This window comes from Anomaloglossus baeobatrachus, chromosome 3, assembly GCF_048569485.1.
Source record: "Anomaloglossus baeobatrachus isolate aAnoBae1 chromosome 3, aAnoBae1.hap1, whole genome shotgun sequence".
Classification (NCBI taxonomy): Eukaryota; Metazoa; Chordata; class Amphibia; order Anura; family Aromobatidae; genus Anomaloglossus; species Anomaloglossus baeobatrachus.
The window spans coordinates 476490609-476511384 of NC_134355.1; the positions used below are offsets into that span (position 1 = coordinate 476490609).

The 20776-nt window shown below is 43.7% G+C and overlaps 1 protein-coding gene across 2 annotated transcripts in view; it reads left to right on the forward strand.

Annotated features, from left to right (window-relative positions):
* Positions 1 to 20552, forward strand: part of TBL1XR1 (TBL1X/Y related 1) — a 289885-nt gene extending 269333 nt beyond the window's left edge. For both annotated transcript variants that reach the window (XM_075340611.1, XM_075340612.1), the window contains exons 16-17: positions 10552 to 10653; positions 17098 to 20552. In XM_075340611.1, the coding sequence (XP_075196726.1) occupies positions 10552 to 10653; positions 17098 to 17124 (129 nt within the window). In that variant the 3' untranslated portion in view covers positions 17125 to 20552. The remainder of the gene's footprint in view (positions 1 to 10551; positions 10654 to 17097) is intronic.
* The last annotated feature ends 224 nt before the right edge of the window (positions 20553 to 20776 follow it).

Genomic DNA, 20776 nt, shown 5'->3' on the forward strand with positions numbered 1-20776 from the left:
ACCACATGCAGAAATGCCCAGTCTATCAACATATAAAATCCATTAATTTGATCAATACACGGCATAGTGAGAAAAAAATACAAATTACGTTTTTGGGCGCTGAAACATTGCATTAAAATGCAATAACAGGTTATATAAAAACATTGCACTTATGGAAAAATAGTTTAATTTAAAACATCAGCTCAAGACGCAAAATATAAGCAGTTACTGAACCCCAGATCCCGAAAAATGAGAGTACTGTGAATTATTTTTTGGACAAACTTCTGAATTTTTTTTTCACCACTAATAAAATTAAAACTATTTAGGTTTGGTATCTACGAACTCTTACCAACCTGCAGAATCATATTGCCAGGGCAGTTTTACCATATAGAGAATATGGTAAATAAAAAAACAAAAAGCAATCGTACAGTTTCACTTTTTTGGCAATTTCACCACACTTGGGATCTTTTTCGCCATTTTTCAGTTCAGTATGGGGCAGAATGAATAGTGTGAAAAGTTCAACTTGTCCCCCAAAAAACAAGCCCTCATATGGCTAAATTGACGGAAGGGGGGGGGGGGGAAGTTATGGTTCTTAGGAGAGAAAAAAACGAAGAACAGAAAATTGCCTGGGGATGAAGGGCTTAAAGCATTACGCCAGCATTTGTTTTTGGGCGCTGGAGTGGGGTTTTTTTTAGCCTGAGGTCCCTGACTCCGGTCTTCTACTCACCCTCTACTGTTCTCACCTTTTTTCAACATCGCTCTGATCCTATGGCGCCATCTTGTGACTACAACTTCTGACTGGCCAGATGGCAGAAGTTATGTCACAAGCTCTCAATACAGTTCTATGAAAGGCATAATGAGACTCTCAAACTGCTGTAGTCCGACGAGAGCAGCAATGTAACAGATGAAAACGCCGGAGGGTGAGTATAAGGGTAGGGGACTTGGATAATAAGCACCACAACAGCGATGAAATAAAAACCTTCATTTTGTGTTTGAAACCTTAACTCCGACGTACTGGTACGTTTTAAATCAAGGAGTAATTATCTTCGGCTGCTGTGGTAAGCCGGCGGTGATTCCTGCATGTCAGCTGGTTTGAACAGTTAATGTGTGCCGCGCAGGTGGATCCGTGATCCACCCGCACCTGGTAAACCCTTAAGTCGCAGTTTCAAAATGTGACAACGTGATTTAAATGCCCGCAGTGGCAAACGTGCACCTACCCACCTCCCTCAGCGACGCTGTGAGCCAATGGTTGCCATGGTAGCATAGGGTCATGTGATGACTCCTGTAGCTATCATGACTTCCTTCCTTTTACAGCCAGCAGAGCAGCCGCTGTTAAAAGAGATGAGCATTTCTGGTGATCTGAGCTGTGTAGCTGTGATCAACATGAATGAACGATCAGACTGCTGGTCCTTATAGTCCTCTAGGGCTAGTAAAGTAAATTAAAAAAATTTAAAAAATTCAAATCACTCCCCTTTCACCCCATTTGAAAATGAAAGGGTTCTAAAAATATAAAAAAAATACACACATTTGGTATCGCCGCTTTCAGAAATACCCTATCAAAATATAAAATCAATTAACCTGATTGGTAAACTGTGTAGCAGCAAAAAAATCCAAACGCCAAAATTACGTTTTTTGGTCTCCAAATTTTGCGCAAAATGCAATAACAGGCTATCATAATGTTGCAGCTGTGCAAAAATGTTACCATTAAAAATTTCAGCTTGAGATACAAAACACAAGCTATCACTGAGCCCCGTATCCCAAAAATGTTAACACTGCGGCTCACGGAAAATGGCGCAAAAGGTGCATTCAACTGCAGCAAAGCCCTGACGGCAGACAGCAACACTGTACACTGCCGTATCAGATGACACCCGGCATATAAGACGACCCCCGACTTTTGAGAAGATTTTCAGGGGTTTAAAAGTCATCTTATACGTTGGAAAATACGGTAAATCATAAACTTGCAATTTTCACATTGGCCGCTGGATCGTTTTAAACCCCTACTTCCTGTCTTGTTGGGAACAGTTTTCAGCAAGCCTCCTTTGTCACTTGAGGCTGGATTACCATGGCCGATAACACCTCTATACCCAGCTGATCACACATGATCCACCAATCAGATTAGGTGATATCATCTGACAACTGACCCGGCTCCCTCTCCGGTCACAATGACCTTTGCACAGACTCATTAGATGCTTTAATACAAAAAGGGCTGGGGTCTGACCATTGTGGCTATGTACATGTTTCCTGAAATAACAAGAAGTTAGTTTAAAACTGCCCTAGAGGCCAATGTGAAAGTTGCAAGATCTGTTTTTTTTATTTTTTAAAGCAGATTGTGAAATTTAAAAACAAAAAAAGTCAACAATATTTCAAAAATACAATTTACCCTTTCACGGCATGGCAATTTTCTGTTTTCGAGATTTTTTTTTCTTGCCTTTTTCCAAGCGCAATATCTTTTTCAGTTTTCTGTCGATATAACTGTATGATGGCTTGGGTTTTTTGCGGGACAAGTTGAATTGTGTAAGACACCATTCATTTTATTATATAGTGTACTGTAAACTGGTAAAAAAGAAATTCCAAGTGCGGGGAAATGGCTAAAAGAAAAGTGGAATACCACGATTGTATATATAGTTTTCTTCAGCGCTCTATTGGGAGACCCAGACGATTGGGTATAGCTACTGCCCTCTGGAGGCCACACAAAGCACTACACTAAAAGTGCAAGGCCCCTCCCTCTCTGGCTATACCCCCCCGTGGTATCACGGGTACTCCAGTTTTAGCTTTGTGTGCGAAGGAGGTCAGACATTCCATGCATAGCTCCACAGATTTTAGTCAGCAGTAGCTGCTGACTAGTTCGGATGGAAGAAAAGAGGACACATATAGTGTTCCCAGCATGCTCCCTTCTCACCCCTGGATGGTGTTGTAAGGTTGAGGTACCTATTGCTGGTACAGGGCTGGAGCCTGACATGCTGTTTTTCCTTCCACATCCCCTTGGGGGTTCTGTGGAAGTGGGATCCTGCCGGCCTCAAAGCTCTGTCGCCGGGCTCCATCCACAGACCCATCAGAACCTGATGGATACGGAGCAGGAGTACCATCAGGGACCGGGCCCTGCATCATACAGGTACTCTGTGTCCCCGGCAGGCACAGACACACTCCGGGCTGGCTGGGTGTTGTAGTGCGCCGGGGACCGTACACTGAGCTGGTGTTCCTACAGTCATCTGGGGGACTTTGTGTTTTGGGAACGCAGCGCCGACCCTCACTGGACCGGGCGGCGCTGCTGTGACTTGTGGTGCGCCGGGGATACGCCGACCGCGCTTTTACGGCGGCGGCGTTTATAACTCTAGTCCCCGGCTTTTGGGCCTAGGACGCCGGCAGCTCCGATCGTTCCCGCCCCCACCCTGTCAATCAGGGTAGGGGAGAGACGCTGTTTCACGGCAGCGAGGAGGGCTGGAGCCTGATTTACATGCTCCAGCCCTCACACTAGGCACAGAGGGAGCAGGCTTCCCGCTCTTGGTCAGGAACGCCCAGGGCCCGCCCCCCTTCTTCCCTCAGGACGCCGGCAGCCATTACATGCATGGCTGGCTGGAAGAAGGACGCAAGGCTCTGGGAGACCTAGACTGAGGGGCTTTGGAAGACCACACACCCGCTCTTTAGCGGGCGGTAAGCGGCTTTTCAGCTGGCCCCTCTAGTGCCTCAGTGTATGTTAGTGTATTGTGTCACTGGACATAGAGATTTATTGATTTCTTGCACTGTAAGGTCGCTTCCTGGCTGAATACCCCAGATCGCTCTGAGGAAGCAGCAGCATGTCATCCACAAGACGCAAAGCTGCCAAGGCTAGGGCTGTGTGCACTGTGTGTGCTGCTTGTGGGACTGCTCTACCAGCAGGTTCCAAAGACCCCCATTGTGTGCAATGCTCAGATCCGGTGCTGCTTCGCCAGCCGGAGTCAGGAGAGATAGTGACCCAGGCTGAGACGCCTGTAAGTCCTGCCCCGGTGTCAGGGTCAGACTTTGCAGTTTTTGCGGTTAATATGTCGGTGACTATGGCAAAAATCCTGGAAACTTTGCAATCCATGCCTGGGGCTCAGTCTATGGACACGGCGAGGTCTATGTCCTCTAACCCTCCGCAGTTGGATTTAATCCAGACTGCAAGGGGGTCCCCGGCCTCTCAGGATGAGTATGATGACTCAGATGATTGCCCCAGCCACCCCAAGCGGGCTCGCTGGGAAAGACCCTCAACGTCATCACACTGCTCAGGGTCTCAGCGCAATCAGTCTCCCTGTGATGTGTCTGAAGAGAGTGATCAGGAGTCTAATCCTGGAACCCCTCTCAATCTGGATACCCCGGATGGGGACGCCATGGTAAACGATCTTATCTCAGCCATCAATAGGCTGTTAGATATTTCTCCCCCAACCCCTTCAGCAGAAGAGGCAGCGGCAGAGCAGGAGAGGTTTCGTTTCCTCTATCCCAAGCGTAAATTAAGTGCTCTGTTGGATCACTCTGACTTCAGAGAATCAATCCAGAAACACGATGCTCATCCAGAAAAGCGTTTCTCTAAACGTTCTAAGGATACACGTTATCCTTTCCCCCCTGAGGTGGTCAAGCGCTGGACCCAGTGTCCAAAGGTGGATCCCCCGATTTCCAAACTTGCAGCTAGATCCATAGTTGCAGTGGAAGATGGCGCTTCACTTAAAGATGCCAATGACAGACAGATGGACCTTTGGTTAAAATCTGTCTATGAAGCTATCGGCGCGTCGTTTGCTCCAGCATTCGCAGCCGTATGGGCGCTACAAGCTATTTCAGCTGGTTTAGCGAAAGTGGATGCTATCTTACATCCAGCGGTGCCGCAAGTGGCGTCCCTTATCTCGCAGATGTCCGCGTTTGCGTCTTACGCTATCAATGCGGTCCTAGAATCTACCAGCCGCACCTCAATGGCGTCTGCCAATTCGGTAGTTTTGCGCAGGGCACTGTGGTTAAAGGACTGGAAAGCAGATGCTGGTTCCAAAAAATGTTTAACCAGCTTGCCTTTGTCTAGAGAAAGACTGTTTGGCGAGCCATTGGCTGACATCATTAAACAGTCCAAGGGTAAAGACTCCTCTTTACCCCAGCCCAGATCAAGCAAACCTCAGCAGAGAAAGTGGCAGCAGAAGTTTCAGTCCTTTCGAGGTTCGGGCAAAACACAATTCTCCTCGTCCAAAGGGACTCAGAGGACGCAAAGAAACTCAGATTCCTGGAGGGCTCATTCACGCCCCAAGAAAGCAAATGGAGGAACCGCTTCCAAAGCGGCTACCTCATGACTTCCAGTCCCCTCCCTCCGCATCTCCGGTCGGGGGCAGGCTCTCCCGCTTTTACGACACTTGGATGTCACAGGTCAAAGACCGGTGGGTGACGGACATTTTGTCGCGCGGGTACAGAATCGAGTTCAGTTCTCGTCCTCCAGCTCGGTTCTTCAGAACCTCCCCACACCCAGACCGTGTAGATGTCCTGCGGCAGGCGGTGGACTCCCTAAGAGCGGAGGGAGTAGTGGTTCCTGTACCGTTTCAGGAACAAGGGAGAGGGTTTTACTCCAATCTCTTTGTGGTGCCAAAAAAGGACGGCTCATTCCGTCCTGTTCTGGACCTAAAACTGCTCAACAAACATGTACACGCCAGACGGTTCCGGATGGAAACCCTCCGTTCTGTCATTGCCTCAATGTCTCAAGGAGACTTCCTTGCCTCAATAGACATCAAGGATGCTTATCTCCACGTGCCAATTGCTACAGAACATCAACGTTTTCTACGTTTTGTGATAGGAGACGACCATTTTCAGTTCGTAGCTCTGCCATTTGGTCTGGCGACAGCCCCACGGGTCTTCACCAAGGTCATGGCGGCGGTGGTAGCAGTCTTGCACTCTCAGGGACACTCGGTGATCCCTTACCTAGACGATCTACTTGTCAAGGCACCCTCTCAAGAGGCATGCCAACTCAGTCTACAGGCTACGCTGGAGACTCTCCAGACTTTTGGATGGATCATCAACTTTCCAAAGTCAAATCTGTCACCGACACAGTCACTAACGTATCTTGGCATGGAGTTTCATACTCGAGCAGCGAGAGTGAAGCTTCCGCTAAACAAGCAGCGGTCCCTACAGACAGGGGTGCAATCGCTCCTTCAGGGCCAGTCGCACCCCTTACGGCGCCTCATGCACTTCCTAGGGAAGATGGTGGCAGCCATGGAAGCAGTTCCCTTTGCGCAGTTTCATCTGCGTCCACTTCAATGGGACATTCTCCGCCAATGGGACGGGAAGACGACTTCCCTAGACAGGAAAGTCTCTCTTTCCCAGACGGCCAAGGACTCTCTGCAATGGTGGCTCCTTCCCACCTCATTGTCTCAGGGAAGATCCTTCCTGCCCCCATCCTGGGCAGTAGTCACGACAGATGCGAGTCTGTCGGGGTGGGGAGCAGTGTTTCTACACCACAGGGCTCAGGGGACGTGGACTCAGCAGGAGTCCACCCTTCAGATCAATGTTCTGGAAATCAGGGCAGTGTATCTTGCCCTACTGGCCTTCCAACAGTGGCTGGAAGGAAAGCAGATCCGAATCCAATCGGACAACTCCACAGCGGTGGCATACATCAACCACCAAGGAGGGACGCGCAGCCGGCAAGCCTTTCAGGAAGTCCGGCGCATTCTGAATTGGGTGGAGGACACAGCATCCACCATATCCGCGGTTCACATCCCGGGCGTAGAAAACTGGGAAGCAGACTTCCTCAGTCGCCAGGGCATGGACGCAGGGGAATGGTCCCTTCACCCGGACGTGTTTCAGGAAATCTGTCGCCGATGGGGAGTGCCGGACGTCGACCTAATGGCGTCTCGGCACAACAACAAGGTCCCGGCATTCATGGCGCGGTCGCGAGATCAAAGAGCGCTGGCGGCAAACGCCTTGGTGCAAGATTGGTCGCACTTCCGCCTCCCATATGTATTCCCGCCTCTGGCACTCTTGCCCAGAGTACTACGCAAGATCAGATCCGATTGCAGCCGCATCATACTCGTCGCCCCAGACTGGCCGAGGAGATCGTGGTATCCGGATCTGTGGCATCTCACGGTCGGCCGACCGTGGTCGCTTCCAGACCGTCCAGACCTGCTGTCTCAAGGGCCGTTTTTCCATCAGAATTCTGCGGCCCTGAACCTGACTGTGTGGCCATTGAGTCCTGGATCCTATCGTCAACAGGATTATCCCAGGGAGTGGTAGCCACAATGAGACAAGCTAGGAAGTCAACTTCTGCTAAGATCTACCACAGAACGTGGAAGATTTTCTTAACCTGGTGCTCTGCTCAGGGAGTGTCTCCCTGGCCATTTGCATTGCCCATTTTTCTATCTTTCCTGCAATCAGGGTTGGAAAAGGGCTTGTCGCTCGGCTCCCTTAAAGGGCAAGTCTCGGCACTATCCGTGTTTTTTCAGAAGCGTCTAGCACGTCTTCCTAAGGTGCGCACGTTCCTGCAGGGGGTCTGTCATATTGTGCCCCCGTACAAGCGGCCGTTGGATCCATGGGATCTGAACAGGGTACTAGTGGCTCTCCAGAAGCCGCCCTTCGAGCCTCTCAAAGAAGTTTCTTTTTCTCGCCTGTCACAGAAAGTGGCGTTTCTTGTTGCGATCACATCGCTTCGGCGAGTGTCTGAGCTGGCTGCTCTGTCATCCAAGGCTCCCTTCTTGGTGTTCCACCAGGACAAGGTTGTGCTGCGCCCCATTCCGGAGTTTCTCCCTAAGGTCGTATCCTCGTTTCATCTTAATCAGGATATATCATTGCCTTCCTTTTATCCTCATCCGGTTCACCGGTATGAAAGGGACTTGCGTTTGCTAGATCTGGTGAGAGCACTCAGGATCTACATTTCCCGCACGGCGCCCATGCGCCGTTCCGATGCACTTTTTGTCCTTGTCGCCGGTCCGCGCAAGGGGTTGCAGGCTTCTAAAGCCACCTTGGCTCGATGGATCAAAGAACCAATTATAGAGGCCTACCGTTCTGCTGGGCTTCCGGTTCCTTCAGGGCTAAAAGCCCACTCAACCAGAGCCGTAGGTGCGTCCTGGGCATTACGGCACCAGGCTTCGGCTCAACAGGTGTGTCAGGCGGCTACCTGGTCGAGTCTGCACACGTTCACCAAGCATTATCAGGTGCATACCTATGCTTCGGCGGATGCCAGCTTAGGTAGAAGAGTCCTGCAGGCGGCAGTGACATCCCCGTAGGGGGGGGCTGTTTTGCAGCTCTAACATGAGGTATTTCTTTACCCACCCAGGGACAGCTTTTGGACGTCCCAATCGTCTGGGTCTCCCAATAGAGCGCTGAAGAAGAAGGGAATTTTGTTACTTACCGTAAATTCCTTTTCTTCTAGCTCTTATTGGGAGACCCAGCACCCGCCCTGTTGTCCTTCGGGATTGTTTTTTTGCTGTTTGCGGGTACACATGTTGTTCATGTTGAACGGTTTTTCAGTTCTCCGATGTTACTCGGAGTTAATTTGTTTAAACCAGTTGTTGGCTTCCTCCTTCTTGCTTTGGCACTAAAACTGGAGTACCCGTGATACCACGGGGGGGTATAGCCAGAGAGGGAGGGGCCTTGCACTTTTAGTGTAGTGCTTTGTGTGGCCTCCAGAGGGCAGTAGCTATACCCAATCGTCTGGGTCTCCCAATAAGAGCTAGAAGAAAAGGAATTTACGGTAAGTAACAAAATTCCCTTCTTTTGGGGTTTTTTTTGTTTTTGTTTTTTTTTATTTATTGGAATGATGAAGAACAGATTCTGAAATTTTGTCCCGTCCTGTCTTCCCCCAGAAAAAAAAAATGTTTTTGTTGCCATTTTCCAAGAACCTTAAAGCCCTTATTTCTTTGGAAGTTTGGGCTGTGTGGCTTTTATTTTTATTTTTTTTTTGCGCCATGAGCTGCCGTTTTTACGGATACCATTTTGGGGTAGTAGATAAAATGTTTTAATTTCCTCTTATTACATTTCATTGCAATGTTGCGGATGTCAAAAATACAGTGGAACCTTGGTTAACTAGAACAATCCGTTCTGGGAGTGTGCTTTTTAACCAAGTTACTCGTTCAGCAAAGCAAGATTTACCATAGGAAATCATTGTAATGCAGACAATTCGTTCCACAACTTGTTAAATGTCCCATCCTGGTCCCCTATTGTCATTCCACACATGCAGATGTCATTCCACACATGCACAAACTCACACAAACTCACACAAACACACACAAGCACGCACGCACATATTATTCTCACCTTACCTTCCGTTCCCTCGCCGGTCTCCTGGGACTTTCTGTTCGCTGGTACTGGGCTGTGTATCGGGTTATAACGATGAGGGAGGAACTTCCGCTGCCAGAGCGCTGACGTTAGAGGCAGGAGCCACTTGCCTCTGATTGGTCAGCGCGCTGCCTTTGAGTAGCGGTGACAGAGGAAGTTCCTGCTTCGTCGCTATGGTTGCCGATTCACAGCCTATACCGGCGAACTACAGGACCCAGGAGGCCGGTGATGGAACGGAAGGTACACCTATTATGCTCACCTTACCTTCCGTTCCATCGCCGGCCTTCTGGGTCCTGTAGTTCGCCGCGAGGATTCCTCCCTCGTCGCGATGTACCGGCAAACTACAAGAGCCATGAGGCCGGCGATGGAACGAGAAGGTAAGGTGAGCATAATACTGTATGTGTGTGCGTGCGTGCTTGTTTGTGCCTGTTTGTGTGTGCTTGGGCATACAGCAAAGCTTTCTCCTAAACAGAGTTACAAATTTACAGAAAGCTTTGCTTGTTAAGCGAAATTCTTGTTAACTGGGTTACTCATTAAGCGAGGTTCCACTGTACTTAGTTCTGTAGTTTTTAATTTTTTTTTTGTTGCGCTGTTTACCAATTGGATTAATTTATTTTATCTTTTGATATATCGGACATTACTGAACAAAGTGGTACCAAATATATGTATTTAAAAAAAATCGTGTTTTATTCGTAGTTCGGCAGAAGGGGGATTTGAACTTTTTTTTTTCCCCCACATTTTTTTTAAAGACTTGGCAACTTGGGATGGCGCGCTCCCTGTCGCCTCGTGTTAAATACCGCTATCGTAGATGAATGTAGGAATTTAACTGGTTAACAGCTGTGGACGGATACATCTGCGACTGTTAGAGACACATGATGGCTGATCAGATCATCTGTCATGTGCAGGGAAAGATGCGGGCTCGGCGTGTGGGCCAACATCAAAGTAAGGGACACAGCACATGATGAGGTTAACCCAAAATTCTGATTCAAACAATAGGTCATTTTTATGAAGGTATCATTTTATTCAGCTTTCTATGACCTCCATCCCATTTTGACTGCTTTAGGAGAGTTGATCCTACTGGCAGATTCCCTTTAAGGTTGGTTATGCTAGCTAAACCTTTAACCGTTCACAACCATTCAGTTCACCTCACCACCATTGGGTGGCCACACACACACAATATAACAGAATGCTATCTGTTTTAAAAGCCGATTAATCTTGTGCGTCTCTTTCTAGAGTATGTCTTAATGTCGTGTTAAATTATTTGTTCATTTGAACATCTAATAAGTGTAATAATTGTTTCTCTTTTTCTGCCTTTGCTAGACGGGTGCATTAGTTCACAGCTATCGGGGTACAGGGGGTATATTTGAAGTATGTTGGAATGCAGCAGGGGACAAAGTTGGGGCAAGTGCATCAGATGGTTCAGTAAGTATCATTGTTAATGTGTTGTTTTTTTTTTTGTTTTTTTACAATTTATTTGTTCTATTTTCTGAAAGACAAGTATCTTACTTTCAAAATAAAGGGGTCTTCATATTTTATCAAGCAATGGTATTAAATTAATTAAAGCATTTAAATTAAATTAAATTAAAGCATTCATATACAACATACAGCTTTAGTCACTACCATATTTTGTGCTAATTTTAATATTTGAATTGGGGACACATACAGGCCGCATAGTTGGTTTTATGACCTAAATTAACTATCTTAGGAGTCTGAGTCTTATTAGTTCCCCCTTGTTTTTATTATACATTGTGTGAGATTATCTTTTGCCCAATGTTCTTGGTTTTAATTATTAAATTAATAAAATTAACTATTTTATTACTTTTTTTTTGTCTGTTTTCTCAGAGAGTACCTTAGTTCAAAACAGTAGATTTGCTATCAGGCCAATGCTTAAAGGGTTATTCCCATCTCCAAGATCCTATCCGATGGTTACATATACTCTCATAGTGACAGTTAGTTGCTTGTGGTCATAATCATAAATTCCTAAACTGCAATGCCCTGCACATGAAGTAAGAGACATAGCTATATCTGGAGAACTATACTAAATTTCAAATTGGAGGTTTTTGCAAATAGTTCTATTATTACACCTACTACATATTGGGGAAGGATCTTGGAGATGGGAATACCCCTTTAAGGCCATAAAAAGGATGATTAAATTTACCCTCAGTTTGGCATTCTGAATAAGGACTAATACAGTTGAAATCAGAAGTACACAATCTAAAAAGACGCATATGCATGTTTTTTTTTTCCCCACTATCTGACATGAATTCATAATAAACCTTTCCCATTTTAGGTCAATTAGGAACCAAAATTATTTATATTTGACAAATGTCAAAATAATGAGAGAGAGCATGTTTTAAGGCAATTTTATTACTATCTGCAACGTCAAAAGCTTACACTGAGTACTATGCCTTTAAACAATATGGGGCAGCCCATATGATGATGTAATGTCTTTTGATGCTTCTGATAGGTTTATTAACAACATCTGCGTTAGTTACACACCTGTAGATATATTTTATTGCACACCTGAAACACACGGTTTCTTAGTGTAGCATCATGGGAAAGTAAAAAAAAAAATCAGCCAAGATCTCTGGAAGAGAGTTGTGGACTTGCACAAATCTAGTGTTCATACTTTTGTGCAATTTCCAGATACCTTCAGGTGCCTCATTCATCTTGACAAACAATTATACACAAGTACAAACAAAATAGGAATGTCCAACCATCATACCGCTCAGGAAGGAGACTGGTTCTGTGTACCAGAGATGAATGTGCTTTGGTCAGACGTGCATTTCAACTCGAAAACAAAAGCAAAACACCTTCTGAAGATACTGGCGGAAGCTAGTAAGATTATGTCATTATCCAGAGTAAAGCAAGTACTGTATCAGCATGGGCTGAAATGCCACTCTGCCAGGAAGAAGCTATTAGGCCGGGGCCACACGGAGACTACTGCGATCCTTGCATGACACTCAGCTCATGCTGGCAGCACAGCAGGTGCAGAGTGTCATTGCGGCTGAGTTCCGATCATGCGATCGGACCACAGCTGCGGGAGGAGTGCCAGCGCTTAGGAGGAGAGGGAGGGATTAATCTCCCTCTCTCCTCTGTTGCCGGCTATTGCCATTCTCGCTCTGCACTCGCATTACACCAGTGTAATGAGAGTGCAGTGCGATTTTTCTCTAGCCCCATAGACTTAAATGGGTGCGAGAGAAACAAGGATCGCATTGCACCCGCAGCATGCTGCGACTGTTTTCTCGGTCCGATTAAGGCTGAGAAAATAATCGCTCATGTGTGCTGGCACATAGGTTAATATTGGTCCGAGTGGAATGCGATGTTTTATTGCATTCCACTCACTTCGATTTTCATGCTGTGTGTCTTAGGCCTTACTCCAAAATAAACATAAAAGCGAGATTAATGTTTGCAAATGCACACAGGAACACAGACCTTAATTTTTGGAGACCTGTCCTGTGGTCTGACGAAGCTAAAATTGAACTGTTTTTCCGTAATGACCATCGTTACATTTGGAGAAAAAAAAGCTTTGAAGCCTAAGAACACCATACGAACTGTGAAACACAGAGGTGGGAGCATTATGTTATGGGGTTGTTTTGCTGCAGGAGGGACTGGTGCACTGCACAAATTTAGATGGCATCATGAGGAAGGAAGATTATGTGGCAGTACTGAAGCAACATCTCAAGACATCAGTCAGGAACTAAAAGCTTGGGCAGAAATGGGTCTTCCAAATGGACAATGACCTGAATCATACTGCCAAACTGGTTACAAAGTGGCTTAAGCATAACAAAGTCAATGTTTTGGAGTGGCCATCACAAAGCCCTGATCTCACTCCTATTGAAAATTTATGGGCAAAGCTGAAAAGGCAGGTGCGAGCAAGTCGACCTTCAAACAAGGCTCAGTTACACCAGTTCTGTCAGGAGGAATGGGCCCAAATTCCTACCAACTATTGTGAAAAGCTTGAGGAAGGATATCCAAAAGTTCGACCCAAGTCCTACAGTGTAAGTGCAATGGTACCAAATATTAAGGAAATGTTTGTAAACTTTTGACTTTGCATAAAGTAATAATAATGCCTTAAAACATTCTGTCTCTCATTATTCTGGCATTTGGCAAATATAAATAATTTTGGATCCTAATTGACCTAAAATGGGAAAGCTTTATTCTGATTTCATGTCAGATAGTGACAAACATGCATGTGTGTCTTTATAGATAGTGGATGGAAAGTTCTGTTTTTAACTTAAAGGGCAATGCGGCTTAAAACAAAATCTAATGTTTTATTCAGGTTTTTAGGTTAAATGTATTTCACAATCTGTATTATACCAGTGAGAAATCGGGCAATATTCACACTTACCTCTGGTACCTTTATAGACTCTCACCTTCTGTCCTTTCAGGAAATCTACATCCACATTATCAGCAATAGGCTGACTCAGACCCTGCCTCTGGTAATGAAGCATCTATTGAGCATGTGTAAAAGTCATTGTGAAGGGAGGGGGAGCAGGATCAGATGTTAAATCTCGCCTATTGTGTTTGGTGGAGCCTGTGTTATTAGCTGTAAAACGGACAAGACTAATCCCATATTGATGTAAATGAGTACCATAAGATACTAGCGCAAACTATGGTCAACATTGTGTTATGTTTATACAGTATATCACAAAAGTGAGTACACCCCTCACATTTTTGTATTTTGTTATATATTTTCATGACAACACTGAAGATATGACACTTTGATACAATGTAAGTCATCGGTGTACAGTCTAAACCGCTAGCAAAAAAGTGAGTACACCCTTAAGTGAAAAAGGCTAAATTATGCCCAAAGTGTTCATATTTTTGTGCGGCCACCATTATTTCAAGTACTGCCTTAACTCTCTTGGGTATGGAGTTCAATAAATCTTCACTGGAGCCAATAGACTCCTTTTCCACTCCTCCACGATGATATAGCGGAGCTGGTGGAATTTAGAGACATTTTACTTCTCAATTTTCTGTTTGAGGATGTCCCAATAATGCTCAATAAGGTTTAGGTCTGGAGACATGCTTGGCCAGTCCAGCACATATACCTTCAGCTTCTTTAGCAATGAAGTGGCTGTCTAGGAGGTGTGTTTGGGGTCATTATCATGTTGGAATACTGCCCTGCAGCCCAGTTTCTGAAAGGAGGGGGATCATGCTCTGCTTCAGTATGTCACAGTGCATGATGGCATTCATGGTTCCTTCAATGAACTGTAGCTCCTCACAGCCAGCAGCATTCATACAGCCACAAACCATGACACTCCCACCACCATGCTTGACTGTAGATACATTTTGTACTCATCTGGTTGCCATCACACATACTTCATACTATCTAAACTAAATAAGTTTATCTTGGTTTCATCAGACCACAGGGCATAATTCCAGTAATATATGTCCTTAGACTGCTTGTATTCATTAAACAGCTTGTTGGCTTCTTGTGCATCATCTTTAAAAGAGGCTTCCTTCTGGAACGACAGCCATGCAGACCAATTTGATCCAGTGTGGAGTTTATGGTCTTAGCATTGACAGGCTGATACCCCCCTTCCCTTTAAAAGGAAACTGTCACTAGATTTTTGAGTTCTAAAGCAAAACTAGCACCTTAAGCAGCACCTCTGTCCTGCATTCTATAACTGTGCATATTGTCCCCTGACTCCCCCTGTAGACCCCACAAATACCTTTATAAAATCTCCCGCCTTTGTATGCTAATCCTTGGGTTTGGTCCGATGGGTGTCCTGTTCAGTGGCTAGTGTCCCTCCTTTCGGCACTGATCACAGTCCTCCTTTGATGTTTAACGTGGTTGACTCCTCCGGCGCCATCCACATAGCCGGTCAAAATCTTGCGCTTGCACAGAGACATTGCCGACTTGCGCAGGTACACTTTGCTCTGCTCTATTGTGGGTAGAGCTGAAAACATTGGTGCGCTTGCACGAGACGGTGGGTTCTCTACACAGACGCAAGAGTTTACTCGGTGATGTGGATGAAGTTACCAGCGTCCTCCACGTAGCTGGGCAAAATCTGATTTCCAGTAATTGGAAGCAGGAAAACCGTAGCCAGCGCGTGCAAATTTGCTTTGGCTCTGCCCGCAGCAGGGCAGAACAAAGTACGCTTGCGCGAGCTAGCAATGTCTCTGCGCAGGCCCAAGATTTTGCCCAGCTACATGGATGACTCGGGTGACATCATCCACATCGCCGGGCAATATCTCACACCTGAGCAGATAACTCGTCGGCAAAGGACTGATGTTTTTGGCTCTGGCCGCAATAGGGTAGCGTGAACTGCGCGAGCCGGCAATATCTCTGTGCTGACACCAGATTTTTGCCCTGCTATGTGGATGGTGCCAGAGACTGCTACCATGTCAATCAACAAAGGAGGACGGCGATTAGGGCCGAAAGTAGGGACAGGAGCTGTAAAATAGGACGCTCATCAGTCAGGACCCAAAGATTAGCATACATGGTGGATGACCCTAAAAAAAACAGTGTCTTCCACATCAAAGTGCTCTCCGCATCTTTCCTTTCCCCTCCGTTCTATTTTTATCAGATGAAATAAAGGATTGACTTTTTCAAGATGTCAGGTGAGTGCTGAACTTTTTTCCTTGATCTGCTGCTGTGTATACATGGTGGATGATTTTATAAAGCTATTTGTGGGGTCTTCAGAGGGAATCAGGGGGCAACATGCACCTTTTATAGAATGCAGCACAGGTGCTGCTTAAGGTGCTAGTTTTAGTTTATAACTCACAAATCTGGTAACAGGTTCCTTTTAACCTCTGCAGCAATGCTGGCAGCACTCATACGTCTATTTTTGAAAAGACAGTCTATGGACATGACACTGATCATATGCACTCAGCTTCTTTGGTCATCTGTGATAAGATCTGTTCTGAATGGAAACTGTATTGTTAAACCACTGTATGGTCTTTGCCACCATGCTGCAGCTTGTTTCAGAGAGTTAGATATCTACACCATCTTTATGTAGCGCAAGAATTATTTTTTTCACATCCTCAGAGTTCTTTGCCATGAAAGAGCCGTATTAAACCTCCAGTGATCAGTAAGAGAAAGTGTGTGAGCGAGAACACCAAATTTATCACACCTGCTCCACATTCACACCTGAGACCTTGTAACACTGAGTCACAAAACACGGAGGGAAAATGGCTAATTGGGTAGAATTTGGCCATATTTACTTAGGGGTGTACTCACTATTGTTAGCGATTTTAGAAATTATTGGCTGTGTTGAGTTGTTTAGATGACACACCAAATTTACACTTTTATACAAGCTGTACACTGACTAGTGTACATTGTATCGAAGTGTCATATCTTCAGTGTTTTCCCATGAAAAGATATAATAAAATATTTACAAAAATGTGAGGGGTGTACTCACTCTTGTGATATACTGTATATAGATATATTAGGCTGTGTGCGCACGTTGCGTTTATTTCATGCCTTTACGCAGCGTTTTAAACTGCAGCGTAAACGCATGCGTTCTGCTTCCCCAGTAAAGTCTGAGAAGTCAGCAAATTCCATGTGCACGTTGCGTTTTGAAACGCAGCGTTTTGGATGCCAAACTTTAGACAAAATCGATGCGTTCTAAAAAGCAACATGTCATTTCTTTTGTGCGTTTTTGGATGCTTTTCCCACTGTCTATGGTAGAGCAAGGATCCAGAGTGCATGAATTCTGCATTCAAAATGCATCCAAAACATGTGCGTTTTGAAATGCACATGCAGTGACAAAACGCTGCAGAATACTTGACACGGCAGAACGCAACGTGCACACATACCCTTAGTGTGTTTATATACTGGTAAATTGGTTTACTATGTCGGATTATTTGAAATTTGTGCTTTTATATTTATAACATATGGTTTTTGTTTTCTAATAGGTTTGTGTATTAGACCTACGAAAATAGCGCTACTGGTTGGAAGCCATGGACCGACTATGAATGTGTACATAGCCAAATGACTGTCCCTGACCCATGTACTGCTATAGTCCCATTTAACCATGGCCAGTCCACTACAGCCAAACTGAAATTCATACTATACATAGATATTTAAAAAGAAAATTGAAAACCAATCCCTGCAAAATGTTGCACCTCAAAGAGGACAAAGTGAATTTGTGTGTGCTGGGAGCTTTCTTCACAACATCCGGAGAGGAGGCGAGCACCGGACAAGCGCATACAGAATTTAAATGTACCAAATTTGGAAGATGGTCAATATGAATTCAACCAACATGTTTTTATTTTCCCATCTTCGGTGTATTGTTTGTGTTTTATCTTTTTTTTTTTAAGTTTGCCTATACAGAGAACACAGGACGTTAATTCAAGCAATAGTTTGTTCTTGGCTTTGAAACATTATATTTGGGGCATACAGAGAAATATCCGATGGCTGCATAAAATCTCCCATATTTTTATCTTGTTTATGTCTTTCTACTTCTGTTTTATATCCAGTAATCTAGTTTCCTCGCAGGTGTACGATGATGGGCATGACTTGGTACACACTTCTGATAAATGTGTGGCATAAAAAAAAGCCTACAACACATAAAAAAAAATGTCACACTTGATTCAGAGATGCCAGCTTCCAGGTAAATTTCTTTATGGTGATGTGGCTGAATGCTTACTTGGGACATAATTCTGCCAAAACCGAAGGGCACAAATAAAGATCAGACGGAGTAGGACACAATTTGTGTCTGTTTCTTTAGACCATAAACCTATTATGGTTTCCTTGTGCACTATTGTGATAGGAGCAAAATGCCTCCCCTTTGATTTTCCCCTACTTTTTATATTTTTACTTATCCCACTTTAGTAATGTCATTCACTCTGTTTTCTTAGACCGGGATCATTTTAATACATGTTAGGAATATTCAGTCACAATGAACCGGGAATCCTCAGATTCCAAAGTGAAGGACATGACATACCTGTGAACCTAGAAGGAAGATTGCGCATTTCATCACACTCACTGGTTTTCAGCCTTATTTTTCTTGCAGGTTTGAGACTTCAGGCTCGGCAAATCTACAACTTATTAGCGTAAAAAAAAAAAAGTCTACATAGCCATCCATGTTCCACACAGACCATACATACATGTTCTTGCTGCTATTAAAATAGTAACACCACCTGCTCCCCCGCCATTTAGATTTTATAATGATTTTCATATGTAAAAATATATATTAGAAAGTTAAAAAAATAAATAAAAGAGAAAAAAAAAATCCTTGCCACCTCCTTCAAAGCATAGTTGAGCTATGTTCCCTGTTTTCAGAAATGTTTTGGTGGTTGGGCGGTTAACAATGTTCTAATGCATAATTGTAAATCGACTGAGCATGATTTGTCACAAGCCTTTTACCTGATTTTTTTTTTTTAATTAAAAATGTAGAAAATATAACCACTTATGGACCATAAAGATCTGTATGACTGGAGCAATTGTAGAGCAATGTATTGCAGAGGATTACACTCGATTTCTGAGTTTTCACCTTAGATCCCCCCCCCCCCCCCTCCCGCTTATCACCACTTTATAGGATCTGTTCTGCATATTTTGGAACATTTCTGAAAATCCGAGGGCGGTGTGAATATCAAGCCGGTCAGCTTTTCTTTAACTGCGGTAATAAAGAAAAGAAAAAAATAGTTTGTAAGTGACGTTTTCGTTAATTTCTTCAACATGTTTCTCTGTATGGGCAGATCCTATCAAGTACAGGATAGCCGTAGTTATTCCTTCCCTTCCAAAATACAAACAAAATTTGGAATCAATAAAAAAAATAAAATGGCTGCCGTGCATCTGATTGCATGCAAAATGGCGTAAATACTGCCTAATACTGCCATTAATGTAGTGATTCTTGGTCATCTATTCAGTTTCACTTCATTTTCAGACCATTTTTCATAGCAAAGGTTTTAGATTCCAGCTCTAATAAGTAGAATTCGGAAAAGAAAAAACTAGTATTACGCGCTACCTCTATATTTAGTATATATTAGCAAGTTTTCCTTCTATATTAAAATTGTATTGGAGTGGTTTTTCTTATTAGGTGAAGCTGAAATTTAAGTGGAACATTTTGCTAATTGTCATAGTTCTATTTTTTTACAACAATTTTCACGCTTTACTCCCTCTCCAATTTTATCCAAATGCCGCTACAACATAGTTTTATTCTTTCTTTTATGTTTTTTTTATTTTGCTTATTCGCCGTTTTATTTGCTATTTTATGGCAGTGACAGTGGCTAATTTCAACTTTTTTATAAAACGTCTAACTTTTCTATATGATACTTTCAATGTTCCAGGTTTTTTTTTTTCTCCTAGCAGTCTGGCTGGTTAATTGGTACAACGACAGAACAGCAAAGGGACATTCGGGAATAGGCACAGATGTTTTGCCGGCATAGGGTGCTGTCTTCACTCATTTATAACCAAGAGACACTGGCTATTGTTTATTCAGATCATAAAGATTTTTAAGGAATAAATAACAAAGTATACATGCCTATGTACAACGGTTTCATGCTGTATGATGTACACCTGTAGTATAATAGATGCCAACCTTCTGTTTTAAGAAAATGTGGACACACTAAATAGTTTGACTACATCACAAATTGAATATTGCTTTTATATTGGCACTTCAGCTGTTTGTAATAATTAGTTATTTTATATACTCTTCTTCCCTTCCACCTTCTCGTATTCGTACCTTAGCCCATTTCCTGGCTCTTAACTCTTTTACAGTGGCGCTTTTAATTTTTTAATTGTGCATCAAAGGCACCTAAAATGGTTTACGATTTAGTTGTTTATTTTAAAGCATACCAATTCCAATGCAGCCATCATTGGATACCAAGAAATAGACTAAAAAACAAACAAAAAAAAAGAGAGAAAAGCGTAAAAACATTTTACATTTTAAGGTTATAATGCAAAAGTATTAGCATACCGGTGAAATCCATTCAAAATTTTTCTCTGTATACTTGTGATGAATTTCTTGTTCCTAAACCTGCAAATTTTGGGGGGGTCCAATACTGTAAGCCCATCAGCAGCACTGAAGTCACGAGTCTGCATCATTTCCTGTGCAAGTCAACTATCAAATGACATGAACCAGCCCACTGCAGTTTTTGTACATGTTAAATACTTTTATTGTTTGGTTTTCATAACGTGTCTAACAGATGACTTTGGTGTTCTGTACTGTCCTGGACCATTTTAATTACACTTTGATGTTATTTGGTTCTACATCATACGTTTTTCCCGGTTCCTATCCTGATTTAACCCTGTTTTGAAAAAAGAAAAAAAAAATTTGTTCCATTTACCTTTTGCATTGTATTGCTCTGACAAATGTAATTTGAATCAGATCTGAAAGAGGTCCAGAATAAAATATATTTTGATATTATTGTGTCGTCTTGCCTCATAATAAATGAAAATTCTGTTGGGCAAGATCATGCTTGGAAAAGCAGTGTTCAATATAAAGATTCAAAAACTGTTTTTCGTGGTCCAAAATGTCAGTGTGTTTATAGTATGTGATGTTTTGGTCATTAACCATTCTCCAATATAAACATATATGTCTGACCACAGAGATAAATATGGTAGGAAATCAGCGCTAGGAGATAATGCGAC